At 40.9% G+C, this 14,021-nt stretch overlaps 1 protein-coding gene across 2 annotated transcripts in view; it reads right to left on the bottom strand.

Moving 5' to 3' along the window:
- rnft1 (ring finger protein, transmembrane 1) overlaps positions 1-14,021 on the bottom strand; it is a 37,182-nt gene that overhangs the window by 17,240 nt on the left and 5,921 nt on the right. For both annotated transcript variants that reach the window (XM_052036010.1, XM_052036009.1), the window contains 6 exons: positions 11,928-12,004; positions 11,587-11,687; positions 9,097-9,250; positions 4,583-4,741; positions 2,390-2,455; positions 60-161 (listed from right to left, as the gene is read on the bottom strand). In XM_052036010.1, coding sequence (XP_051891970.1) covers positions 60-161; positions 2,390-2,455; positions 4,583-4,741; positions 9,097-9,250; positions 11,587-11,687; positions 11,928-12,004 — 659 coding nt within the window. The remainder of the gene's footprint in view (positions 1-59; positions 162-2,389; positions 2,456-4,582; positions 4,742-9,096; positions 9,251-11,586; positions 11,688-11,927; positions 12,005-14,021) is intronic.

The raw sequence follows: 14,021 nt of genomic DNA, 5'->3' as shown, positions 1-14,021 counted from the left end.
TGTTCAGAGAAGGTCTGGGTAATTCATCTCTCAAATGTTGTTTTTAAAACTATCTTTACCTGACAAATGAGAAGAATCGGTTCTCTGAATTCTGTCTGGCAGATGGGGCAAACGTCTCCTGCGTCACTGCACTGATGCTGGGTGGCAGCAATCCCATAGTGCTTCAACAGGAGAGAGAAGATATCTTTATTAGTCACATGAAAACGCACAGTGAAATGCATCTTTTGCGCAGAGTGTTCTGGGGCCAGACCGCAAGTGTCGCCACACTTCCGGCGCCAACATAGCATGCCCACAACTTCCTTTGGAAATGTGGGAGGAAACCGGAGCACCTGGAGGAAACCCACGCAGTCACGGAGAACGTACAAACTCCTTACAGACAGCAGCCGGATTTGAACCTGGGTCGCTGGCGCTGTAAAGCGTTACACTAACTGCTACACTACCGTGCATGCTTAATGCTTTTATTTGGCATTTCTGTATTTTTTTAAAAAAGAAATTTCCATGCATGCATACTCTACTTGCCAGTTTATCAGAAATGAAACCACCACTTAGAACACAAATGTAGGGAACAGTTGCCTGAAATGATGTGGTCAGATGTTTTAGCCATTAGCTTGCACGGAAGAGTGCATTTTCAGGAAACAGACTGCAAGTTGTCACCAATAACAGGCAATTTTCATTGAATCAGCATGTTACAGCATTGAGCCCAATTTGCCTAAACAATGTGAGCTATTGTATACCATAATAATGTTGGGAGTTCTGTTAGTTCCAAATCTCTGCTCTTTCCCTATTGCTCAAACTGTCCCTTTAAGTATTTATCCAATTCCTTTTTGTAAGCAATTAATGAATCTGCATCTACCACAACTTTACAAGGCATTACAAGTTTTTAAAAGAGCTCTGTCATTATCCTGGATTGTTTGCCAATCATTTTAAACTTGATTCCAATCTTTCCAGTTATCTATCTAAACCTTTAAAGGTGTTATACTCTTCTAATTTAATTCCTTTACAAGCTGCTTTACTCCAAGGAGAACCCTAGATGCTTGTAATTGAAATGCCTCATCACTGGAACTATTGTAGTAAACCTAGCCAAGGGAGTTGTGGATGGTCAATCACCGAGTATATGGAGAGAAAGTTTTTACATATTAAGGAAATCAGGGATAGCACAAGAAAGTAGCACACATGTAATAGATCAATGATAATCTTATTGGATGGAAACCCAAGCACTACAGGTCAAATGGCCTACTCGTGTTCTTGTTGTGTTTTTCTTTGGGCCTTCACATCCATTCCTAAAAATGTAATGAGCAGAATTGGATGGAAGTGCCTTGTTGTGGCTCACCTGGCACTTTAAAAGTTACAACATAACCTTTTTTTTAATTACTCCATGCCACTGCTTATAAGATCCACTATGCATTCTCATTTCATTTCTCAACCTGCCTAGCTACCTTCAAAGGGACAAGCACCGTACACACAGGGCCCTCTGTTGCCATTTGGTCCACACTGCTTCTCATTCTTGTGAATGACATGCCTGCCTAATGAAACCGACAGTATAATTTAGGGCCTCAATGCTGGAGACGTTGGTGTCAGAGAGGCTCCTGATATTGATTTGTTTTTCAGACCGGGGGATTTGGAGGATTTGTGAAGACAGTACTGGTAGTATGTCTGTAGTTGGTGCAAGTTTCAGAAGCATATTGAAGATCAAGGATTGTTGCTGCCTGGTATACCATGAATTCTCTGCCAGGTCTGAGGTCTTGATCTTTAAATGAGTTTTTCCTTAAACAGTTGATGACGAATTATCTGCTTTCACAGAGAGATGGCTCCCAAAGAGTCCAGGTTTTCCAAGGTCTCCGCGTAGACCTTTATTGTCAGAAGGTGACATTGAACAGCCAAGGACAGGTTAATAGAGAACCTTTTGTTTTCTGGATGTTGTACCATTCAAAAGGGAATTAGATAAGTACTTGAAAGGGAAAAAAGTGCAGCCATGCAGAAGAGGGTAGGGCAGTGACACTCGCTGGATTGCTCTTGCATAAAGCCAGCATAGGCTCGGTGGGCTGAAAATCCTCCTTGTGATTCTGTGTTAGTAACTTGAACCTGAGACAGACTGAGATTCAAGTGAAAGCTAAAGATCTCTTCAACAACACACAAAAACTTGAAAGTTTAGTTCTGTGGCTTTCTGGATATAATAGGGAGTGTCTGTAAAGATGCAAACTGAAGGTATTTATGTTGAGCTTCTTATCTGCATTTTTGATAAGACTGGTTGCAGTTCCCAAAGTGGCCATAAGATGGCAGTTGGCCAGCATTTTATCAATATCTGTAGTCACTGCCTGGAAAAGACCTACTTAAAGGGGACGGAGAGGGTTTGTTTCCAGCCAGGAAGGACAAGACTGGATTTCCTTACCTGTTTATGGAAAAAACTCCGCAGAACCTTCCTGAAACTACTCCACCGACTATAGATTCCAAGGAGCTGAGGATCGGACACAAGAAGGTCAAAGACTATGTTTATAAATAAATATTTCTTTCTTTCCTCCCAACCCCATCTCACCCCAAACCTACATTAGTTTATTTCAGGTGGTTCCCTTACATGGTGTGTAGGAGGGCTAGGGTGGGGAAATGGTAGTTGTGTTGGAAAAGCAAGACAGATGGCAACAAAGCAAATCTTTCCCTCCGACTAAACTACGCTGTTACTGTGAGGCATCAGTGCAGTGAATGTGTCAAATGCACTTCATTTCTGTCAGCAGAACTGTCAGGGCATCATCCTAATGGCTGCACGCTGAGTCACTGAGTCAACACTCAATAGTTACACTAAGAACAAACTACCATTACCTCTTCTCTGTCAACACTGACCGACAAACACTGTAATAGTGCTACTTGTCATTTTGATTTTTCTCCTTGGGGGAAAAAAACAAACTAAAAAATGCACTGTAGATAGATCAGGATACAGTATTAGATTGTGTGTTTTCCTTTGATTTGCTATGGGGGTATGTACAGCAGCAATATGGACACTCACCAGGAATGGAAAGAAAAGCAGGAGACTTAAGACATTGGGACAACTTCCAGCAGAGGACGCAAGGTTAAGGAAATTCACAGGAGGCATTTTTAAATTTCAGAAGGTTAGTTCTGTTTTCCTCGGTTGGAAAGAGTAAGCTTCAGAATGTCATAAAGTATGGATCTATCACTATCCTATCCCTGAATGAAATTGGAAGCTCTGGACACTAACAGCTGCATAAATGGGAGAGGGTTCAGGCAAGTGGAAATTTAGGCAGTTGATAAGAAAGGACAAGGCAATGATAACAGGAGTGTGAGAGGAAGGGGGAGGGAACATGTACAGTCACAGTGGGGAAAATGGTAAAAAGACAAAACTAAAGGCTTTTTATCTGAATGCAACCAGAATTCATGACAAGATAGATAAATTAATGGGCATCTCTATATGGGACTAGCTTGGTTGGCATGGACCAGTTGGGCTGAAGGGCCTGTTTCTGTGCTGTATGACTCTAAACAGAAATTAAATGGGTTTAATTCAATGGGTTTGAGCCATTACAGAGACCGTTGCAAGGTGATCAAGGCTGGAACTGAGCATTCTAAGGTATCTGGGGTTTCAGAAGAGAGCAGAAAGGAAGAGAAGGTGGATACCACTGTTAATAAATAATTAGTTCTGACAAAGGGTCTTCGGCCTGAAACGTTAACTCTGTTTCTCTTCCCACAGATGCGGCCTGACCTGTTGAGTCTCAGCACATTTTCTGTTTTAGTTTAGATTTCCAGCATCTACAGTTCTTTTGCTTTTCATTTATTTATTCTGGTGCATTTAGATAATTCTGTGGAAACTGCATTGGTGGTACAGTTCCTGTGCCTTGAGATGCCTCATTATAGGAAGGAAGTGAAGGCATTACAGAGGGCTCAGAAAAGTTTTATAAGAATGGATCCTGGGATAAGGGACTATAGAAGAAATTTTTAAAAAAATACAGCCAACATCAGCTCAACCATCACACTGGGAATGGCAGAGCAGGCTCGAGGTTGTATGGCCATACCTGCTCCTGTTTCTTAAGTGCACGTTATGTTCTTAAATGCGTCAATTTTGGCGCATATCCTCCTACTGTGGGGCAATGCTGAAGAAACACTGAACTGTCTGAATTTCTGACTCCCAGAAGCCATGCTAAACCAAGGTACGTTTTGGTTAGGATAAACGATACCAGGGCCACTAATGGAAAGAGAGCAAGCCTGTGTCCTGTCTTACATTTATTCCTCAACCAACATCACAACAATCTGTGGGAGCTTCCTGCAGACAAACTGGCTGAACTAACATTTCTAACATCTGAACATGTGGTGAAAGCAGCCAGAATTAGCAAAGGGCACCATAAAAATGGCTACATTGGTGTAACTGAACGTTAAAAATCCCAAAATTCTATCTGAAAGATACAAAGGACCTGGTCAACATTCAAAGAACAGATTAAATTGGCATTCACATTAATCACTCTTTTCAGAGTTATTTTCATTTTGAGATGCTTCTATATGATAATATTGTGATTCAAAGACTTGCTTTGTAAACATTGATCTTCCCTTTAGACAAGAACAAAAGCAAACATTTCTCCCTTACCTTGAGTATGAGGTAGAACAAACTTAGCAGAATACCCAAAGTCCAGATCAAGGAACCATCCAATTCATTATTACCAATCAGATACCATGACCAAACAGGCATGGGCACCAGAGAACGGTGAAACTGGTTCACTTCTTCAATGACCATGTACCACTGACCCTTTTAAGAGAGAGAGAATTAGAAAAAAACAATCAAACCACCAATACCATCATAATCAGCACACACTCCCATCACAACCTTTCTATAGGCAATTCTCCATGTTATGTACCTGAATCAGCTTGGAGGACTTTTTCAACTTGTTACTACATCAAAAGTAATTAAGGAGCACTAAAATCCAGTATTCTGAAGTCTAAAACACATTGCTTCCTAAAGCTGATCAAAGAAATTCTTACAAGAAAACAATGTATACACATATGATATTTATACATATATGACTTCTTTATTAGTCACATGTACATCGAAACATGCACTGAAATGCATCTTTACGTAGAATGTTTGGGGACAACCTGCAAGTGTCGCCACGCTTCTGGCGCCAACATAGCATGCCCACAACTTCCTAACCCGCACGTCTTTGGAATGTGGGAGGAAACCCAACAGACACAGGGAGAACGTACAAACTCCTTACAGACAGCGGCCAGAATTGAACCTGGGTCGCTGGCGCTGTAATAGTGTTACGCGAACCGCTACATTACCCTGCCTGCTCCTACATTACCGTGCCTACTAACAATTACCCAGTGTTTTGCTCACTGCAAACTGAATGAAATATTGCATTATAACGTTTAAAGCACACACATCTTGCCCATTATATTATACTTTTGTTATGACACAAGCTGCAGTAGTTCTTTAAGGCCAGAAGATAATGCAGGTTGAAGTCTACCCATCAGTTACAGAGTATAGCTCAGAAGCATCAGATATTTAATACTGTGTACGAATGAAAGATAATTTGTTTATAATCAATAATGATAAAAGCTACCAAGAGAGCTTTATATATTTTAGTTTGACTTTATAAGCAACCAGTTGTGATATTAGTGACAATAAATGTTTAACAGGAAACTTATTTCATAAATTAGTTAAGTGTTTTTGGATTAATATCCCACCATTGAACTGTTAAATGGGTTAATGTTTTCTAACAATCTCCATCAGGCTTCGTCTGAGTTATCATTTACTCGAGATTTAGGACATTCCAGGATCATTCCCCAGTTCCACATCCCTAATCAATCAATATATACTTGGATTTTACAAAAGAAACTTTCTGTCACTCACAGACTGTCATCAAGAAAACAAGCACACTACATCTGTTCTGGGTACGTGTGTCACATCATGTTAGGGCTTTTTGAACTCCCATGAGAGAGTTTAAATATTTGAGCATGTTATTTACTCTTAAGTATTCCGCATGTCAGCAAAGACTCTTACAAATTTCTGTAGGTGTACACTGGAAAGCATTCTGCCTGGTACGGAGGCACCAATGCACAATGCTAGAGGCAGCAGAGGGTTGTAGACTCAGTCAGCTCCATCACGGACACAACCCTCCCCACCATCGAGGACATCTTCAAGAGGCGGAGACGAGGACGGGACACACCCTCTTCTCGTTACTACCATCGGGGAGATGGTAGAGGAGCCTGAAGACCCACACTCAACGTTTCAGAAACAGCTTCTTCCTCTCTGCCATCAGATTTCTGAATGGTCCATGAACCTATGAACACTAGCTCATTATTCCTTTTTGTTTGCACTATTTATTTTTGTAATTTATAGTAACTTTATGTCTTTGCACTGTACTGCTGCCGAAAAACAACAAATTTCACATCTCAAGCCCATGATAATAAATCTGATTCTGAAGTTTCTGATTTGGAACAGGTACTTACTTGAACAGCCACACACCCACTATTTTTCCACTTGAAACTGAAATTTGGTCAACATGAGTTTTAAGGAGCATTGAAGAGGCAGGAAGGGTAAAGAAATTGGACAGAAAGAACTCAAGAGCACAGAACTTTGGAAGCTGAAGGCACAGTAGCCAAATAGCACAAATTGTAACGTCAGGGATGTTCAAAATCGGTGCAGCACACCTAACTCAATAGATCCTAGGGTTGGAGGTGGAAGAAAGAAATTGTGAAGAGACTTGAAAAACAGGATAAGAATTTTAAAACAGAGGTATACCTTAACTGGGAGGAAATACAGGTCTGTGGGCACAAGGGTGATGAATGCATGAGTTAAGATACAGGCCTGCAGCTTTGGATGATGTCCAAAACATGGGAAACTGGCCAGCGGGCATCAGAATGGTCAAATTCAAGGAAAGCAGAGGCTTAGATAAGGTTCCTTCAGCACACGAGGTGAAGCAGTAGAGTCAGTGGAAGTCATTGAGATGAAATGCTGCTGCTCTTTTTGTGGGCAAATACAACACCAAGTTTCCAGGGAAAGGGAGAGATTCCAAAGCCTTTCACAAACAATAGTTGCAGCACAAGTTCCATGAATACTAATTCATAGCTGGACATGTGCACACAAAATAATCAAAGCTTCTTGCATGCCATCTGCTAAATAAATAATTCCAGGATATTTGGTGTCTCTTTTGTAACACATTTACCAGGAAATCTAACCCTACTTGAGGACAACAGTATTCTTAAAAAAAAGATTCAGAATGTGGAGCATATCCATGACAACAGTCTCCAAGTGCATTGTTTTCATACTAAAAGAACAAGAACAATTAGAGAGGTAAAGGAATTCTTAAAATGGACTAATCTTATGGACACCTGGTAATCTGACAACCTGACTTCCCCACCCTCATACCATAAAAATATCTTCCAAATCTTCTGTTTGAAATGCCAATTTAAGCCAGGCCAGACGTCTGCAGGGGAATCTTTCCTGGTCCGAAAGTCATGATACTGAAAACATCTTGGTAACCAATCATTCAACTATAGCAGGGCAAGGCTCTTAAAGGTTTCTTATTTCTGTTTGTGCTGTTAATTTAAGGACACAACAGAATACTTTATAAACTGTTGTAAATTGGATTATTTTTAAACAGATTTTTTTCAATGTTACCTGTACATAGTTGGAAATATTTAAAAGCCAACTGCTCTCTAAATTGCCACATGCCAGAGGTTGCCAAGTGATTTTCTCAGTCTTGAATGTTACAGCTAAACAGTGGAACATAAATATCAGGCTCAGCTGCAGCACAAACAGTGTTACAAATAAGCTTACAAAGTCTTTGGGAAGCATTGTGGTAGCTCTGGTGTGAACATTTGAGGCTTAGCATCAGCTTCAGTTCTACATCCTCAGTCGTGACATAACAATCCCAAATAAATTTAAGTTTGATGGCTTGCATTGTGAAGTCACTGAGTTCTTTTGAGCCAAAGAAGAGATCCAGAGATGGGAAGTTAACATACTAATTCCTGGTGCCTGCAACATCCTCAAATGGCAAACTGCAGCTAACCTCATACCTGCCCATTCCTCTCACGTGAGCCCACACAATTTATGCTGACAGACATCAACACCACTTTCTTGCTCTGTCCCAATCCCCATACTCTTCAACTCCCTTGTAGTTTAAATGTCTGTTATGATTCTACCTCTGCAGGATTCTGTGGTAGAGAAATCCAAAGAGTACTTACACTCAGAGAGAAAAAAAATCACAAGGAGCCAATACAAGGAAGTACTATCCTGTCACCAAGCATAAAAGCATGGTGTCTCTGATCATGGGAGATTAGTGTTTGGCGATCCAAGTGCTGAAAAACATCACTTCAGTTATGAGGATAAGTTGGAAAGTTTAGGACTGTTCTCCCTAGACCATATAGAAGGTCGAGAGATGGTTCAAAAGAGGCTACCAACATGATGACAGATTTTGATGGAATAAAGAGTGATGAGCTATTCCTCGTGGCAAGTGGATCAATAACCAGGGGGGGGGGGGGGGGGGGGGGTTTAAATTCAGTGGCAAATGATCTAGTGATGGCAGATGAGAAGCTATTTTACACTCAGCTCTCAGGATAAAATTGTAAAGTTGGTGGAAGGTGGATCCCATAAAAGAAATTGAATGATCCAATAATGCCTGATGGAAGTGAACTTGTGATGGGCAGAGAACAGAGCCAGGAATAAGTCCAGTTTGATGCATGTGCAGTCAAACGGCATATCACTCCACATCTTTCCCTTCTAATCACAGGAGCTGTAACATGTTCAATTATGCAGAGTCATAGAGTTGTACAGCACAGAAACAGGATCTTCAGCCCTGCGCATCTATGCTAATCGTCATGTCTATCCATATTAATCCCACTCACCTGCATTAATTCCACATCCCCCTATGCCTTGATCATTAAAGTACCTGTCCTGATGCCTCTTAAATGTTGTTACTGTTCCTGCCTCCACCACTTCTTCTGGCAGCTCATTCAAGATGCTAACTACCCTTTGTGTGAAAAATTTACGTGGAAGAATTTAAAACTTACAAGGAGAGGCTGCCGACTTTAAAATGCTGAAATTTTTTCTGATTCAGACTGTAAACTACCTCGGTCTCAGATTGTCACCAGTAAACTTACTCTTGATTTGAATGACATCAGTGATGAAGGCACCAATAGGACAAGGCACTTGAATCCCATAGAAAGAAACTTCAATATGAAGTCTGCAGTTCCCACGATCCACAACGCATCCCAGAATCCAATAGGATCAACACTGGGATGAAGGAAGATTAAACTGCAAAAGGAAAGTAAGTTTAAAATTTTTCAAATGTCATTTGCACCGAACTTAAAGGAGTAACAAAAGTAATCAAAGAATAATTTAGTTGTTTGTACAGGAATGAATCCAATCAAATCACTAAATTAAGTGGCATTCAGCATGTCAAAGTTCTTGCAATCTATTGCCTTTGCATTGTTTTTTTCTAATTAATTAAATATCACATTGCATCCCCTCCAAGCATGGAGAAGCTGTTAACAGCAAGCTTGGCCAATATCCCTAATATAGCTAACCCCATGCAATTTTATTTTGATGACACATCTGGTGCCCTGGGACAGTTTTCAATGCTATATAAATGGAACTTAATGTAAAAGAAACTGATTAAACATTCGTTACTAATGCAGACTGGTTGTCACATTTGTCTGCAGAAAAGTCAATGTAAAAAGATGTTGGAAGCTTAGCAGGTTTATGAATGCTACCAATAGCCTATCATAATTAAGATGGTTCTCACCTTTCATCCGCGCACTCAGTTTTACCCAGATTACATTTTTCTATTCCCCAGCCTTGGATCTTTCTTCTCCTAATCATCTCCATGCAGGAGCAGAGCAATGTTTGCAAGTTTTATTTGATCTACAAATTATTGTCTCTTTCACGGTTAAAGCATTTACTGGTCCTGGTTTCCTTTGGCACCCCCCACCCAAAATCTCACAAAGATCCCCACTGGGAAACAATTAGGAATTGAAATCCAGACTGCTATCCAGATGCTCTCAAGATGGTCACTGAGAACTCAATGTGCATTCCTGGGAACAGCCCTTACAGTACAGAATTCTGTGTCAGGCAGCTGTTTGGGACAAATCTCAAAAGATACCTCTGCATGCCATTCCAGTCCTTCTCGGCTAGGGAGAAGGGTAATACCCTCATTTCCAGTGCAGCCACTGCGGCTGATATGCTGATCACACATGATAGATCTGATTTGGGGGGGGGGGGGGGGTGGCGGCGGCTTTCTCTTCACCAACTAAGCAAGGTCTTGGTACTTGCTTGAAAGCTTCACTGATGAGGCATTCTGTCCAGTGAGCATCACAGTCTACCCAAAGAGCCACCCCACTGGATCTACCATCTCCTTTTCCAAGCCACTACGTCATTGACGTGATAAACGGTGTTTTTCTGGATAAAGTGTTCTACGAGGGACAGGTGGTGTGGGATGAGCCAATGAACATCCTGAGGCAATGTGGCTAAATCCATCCTTCAGAACATTGGGGATAAACAGAAACTCAATACATAATGACATTTGGTGTTTACACACCCAGGGTCTATGCACGGCTTGATGCAGCCACGCGCAAAGGTAACCATCAGAACAAAGGTCACATTGGGCAACTAATTTTCCCTACATTCTCCCTGGAAGTTTATACATCAATTGTTTCCCATTAATGTATTGAGGAAACAAAGCTGGTCTTTTTGTCTTTGTTTTCACCAATGAGAAATTACCTCATGGCTTGGATCTCGACGGGAAAAGCCTGCAGTTCCACATGGAAACATTGGCACCTCAGTACAAGCAGCTGCACATTTTGGAACCACTTAATCATTGAGCTCTGTCAGCCCTTTCCCTGATGCACTTGTGGAGCAGGATCCTGGTGATATGCCCCAAGATTAATGCTAAGGAACTGTCGCTTGGTTCATAAGCCCATTCATTTGAATGGGATTGTAGGGTTATAGGGAAGAAAGAGAAAGTAATGTGCCTTTTCATTGTTTGTTAAACCTGTGTTTTATTTGAATTGGTTATTTATAAATGTGTGGTTTGACTGCTTTTATTGTTTCTGAATGTTTTATCAGAGCTTGACTTTGTCCAACTTGTGGCATACTGCCAGTCAGGGCCTTATTACTTGATTCCAGTACCACCTGAGAATGCAATTCTGTCTGAAGGGTCTTGACCCAAAAAGTCACCTGTCTACTTCCCTCCATAGATGCTGCCTGACCCACTGAGTTGCTCCAGTGCCTTTTGTGTTGCTCCAGATTCCAGCATCTGCCGTCTCTTGTGTCTCCAGGGATCACAGGTGGTGAGATCATGTCCATAAAATCTGGACCAATGGTTGGAGCTATTTTGTTACCCACTCCCACCCTCCATCCCTCTGCCTCCATAGATGTTGCCTGACCCACTAAGTTCCTCCAGCAGTTTCTTTTTTGCCCTATTATTAATCATTGCTAACTATATTTATCCTTGTAACTTTTGAATTCCTCCAGTTAACTGCTGTCCAACTCTTTCTTAAATGGAACCTAGCGAAATAAAACTAATTGCACTACCCACACAAGTGCTAAGATGTCTCCAGCCTCTTTCTCCCTCAAATTTCAGTAAAACATACCTGTAGAAGAGTGACTGGGACCGGAAAGTGTCGTAGAGGAGAAGGGTGGAGGCAGTTAGAAATCCAAGCAACCAGCCACACTGTAATACAGAGCGGCGCTCCTAAAAGACATGCAGAATAGTCACATTCAGTTTGAATTAGCACAATTCAAGAATGTTATCAGTCATCAATGAACTTTTGTCAGGTTTAGTGTATTTACCAGGTAAATCAGGAGGGAATTAGGGATAAAACCATGTATGAATAACAACCACTCATGCAAGATAACTTTGGAACCCAGTGATTCATTCAGAAGCAAAGGGAGGGAAAAAGGCAGGAATGGTTTTAAATAAAAAGAAACCTACCTGTAGGAAGACCTGATTTATAATTATCTTGTTTGCATAAAGGAAAGTTATCCACAGTCCAACACCAACTGCAATACCTAACAGAACAAAACACAGTTGTGATAGACTATAGTGGAATTTTGTTAGTAAAATAAGAAGGTGAAAATACAGCTGAAGTGTGATGCAACTCCAGTCATTCAGATACCTGGATGGGTGGACATTCCAATTACTGTGTTCAATATCCTTCTTCATAGACATATCATAGTAAACTACTGCCTCATCTGCTCAGGTGGATGTACATGACACTATTTTAGGCAAATACTTCAAATCAACAGCCCTTAAAAAAAATCTGATCATCACTACAATTTGTTCAAATCAACTGTTATGTTCCTACAGTGACTACAAATAAAAACTTCATTAGTGTCCCAGCAGCACAAAAGGGCTTCTATAAACTGGAAGTCTCTTTAACTGGAGGTGAAAAGGTAGCCTGGGAGCATGACATTTTATGTTTAATACAAAAACACGGAGAATGCTGTGAACAACCAGTCAAAGCCCTCTCACCTGATTGATACAAATTGCAATTTCTCCAAGATTCATCCAGTCCAGGCTGCCAATAATCAATTGTTTTAAACTATCAAACTTGAATGAAAGTCACCAAGCAGGCAGATCCTCAGGGGTGACTTGGGCTTGTCAAATTAGTGATAATACCATACAGAAGGAATTTCTGGAGTGCATACAGGATGGCTTTCTGGACCAATGCAGTAGTTCCCTAGTTGAGGAACCAACTAGAGAATAGGTCTTCTTAGAGTGGGTATTGTGTAATGAGAAAGGATTAATTAACAGTCTTGTTGTTCAAAGCCTCTTGGGGAAGAACAACCATAATATGATAGAATTCTTCATTAGGATGGAGAGTGACATAGTAGATTCTGAGATAGGAGAGATAGTCACAGTGTTTTTCCCAGGGTAGGGGGATCTGAAACTTTGTTTAAGGTGAGAGGAGAAAGATTCAAGGGGGATCTGAGGAACAAGTTTTTCCACACAGAGGGTGGCGGGTATATGGAACAAGATGTCAGAGGAAGTGGTAGAGGTGGATACAATTACAACTTTTAATAGACATTTGGACAGGTTCATACAGAGGAACGGTTTAGAAGGATACAGGCCGAACATAGACAAACGGGACTAGCTTAGGGAGGCACCTTGGTCGGCATGGACAAGTTGGGCTGAAGGGCCTGTTTCCGTGCTACATAACACTATGACTAAGGCTCTGAATATAATTAAAGGCGCTGGATATAAATAAAGGACGGCATGAAACAAGAGTTGGTCAAGATAGATTGGGGAATGTTACTTATGAGACGGATGGTGGATTGGCAATGGCAAACATTTAAAGAGAGCATGGATGAACTATAATAATTGTTCATTCCTGTCTGGAACAAACATAAAACAGGGAGGCTGGCTTAACAAGGGAAATCAGAGAGAGAATTAGATCCAAGGAGAAAGCATATAACTTGGTCCTCAAAAAGCAACAAAACTGAGGCTTCTATAGATATATAAAGAGAGAAAGATTGAAGACAAATCTACAGTCAGAAATAGCAAAATTTATAATGGGGGGGGGGACAAAGAAATGGCAGACTACTTAAACAAATACTTTGGTCCTATCTTCACAAGGGAGGACACAAATAAACTCCCTGAAATATTAGGGAATCTGGGGTCGAGTGACAGGGAGGCACCAAAGGAAATCAGTGTTAATAGGAAAATGGTTTTAGGGAAATTAATGGATTGAAGGCTGATAAATTCCCAGGACCCGAGAGTCTGCATCCCAGAGTACTGGAAGTTGCCCAAGAAATCACTATGCATCTGTGGTCATTTTTCAACATTCATTAGACTCTGGATCAGTTCTTACAGATGGCAGGGTAGGTAATAAAAGCCCATTATTTAAAAGAGGAAGGAGAGAGAGAGAACAGAATTACTGATAGGATGCAGAACAATTTGGACAAATGCATGGCAGGTGCAGTATAATGTGGATAAATGAGGTTTTCAACATTGGTGACAAAAACGGGAAGGCAGACCATTATCTGAATGGCAAGAGATTTTTCAATTGTTGTTATTTGTTTCTGA

The sequence above is a fragment of the Pristis pectinata genome, chromosome 21 (assembly GCF_009764475.1).
Source record: "Pristis pectinata isolate sPriPec2 chromosome 21, sPriPec2.1.pri, whole genome shotgun sequence".
NCBI classification, from domain to species: Eukaryota; Metazoa; Chordata; class Chondrichthyes; order Rhinopristiformes; family Pristidae; genus Pristis; species Pristis pectinata.
Note: the sequence above shows the minus strand (reverse complement) of the source record. Positions and strands in the feature narration are given on the sequence as shown.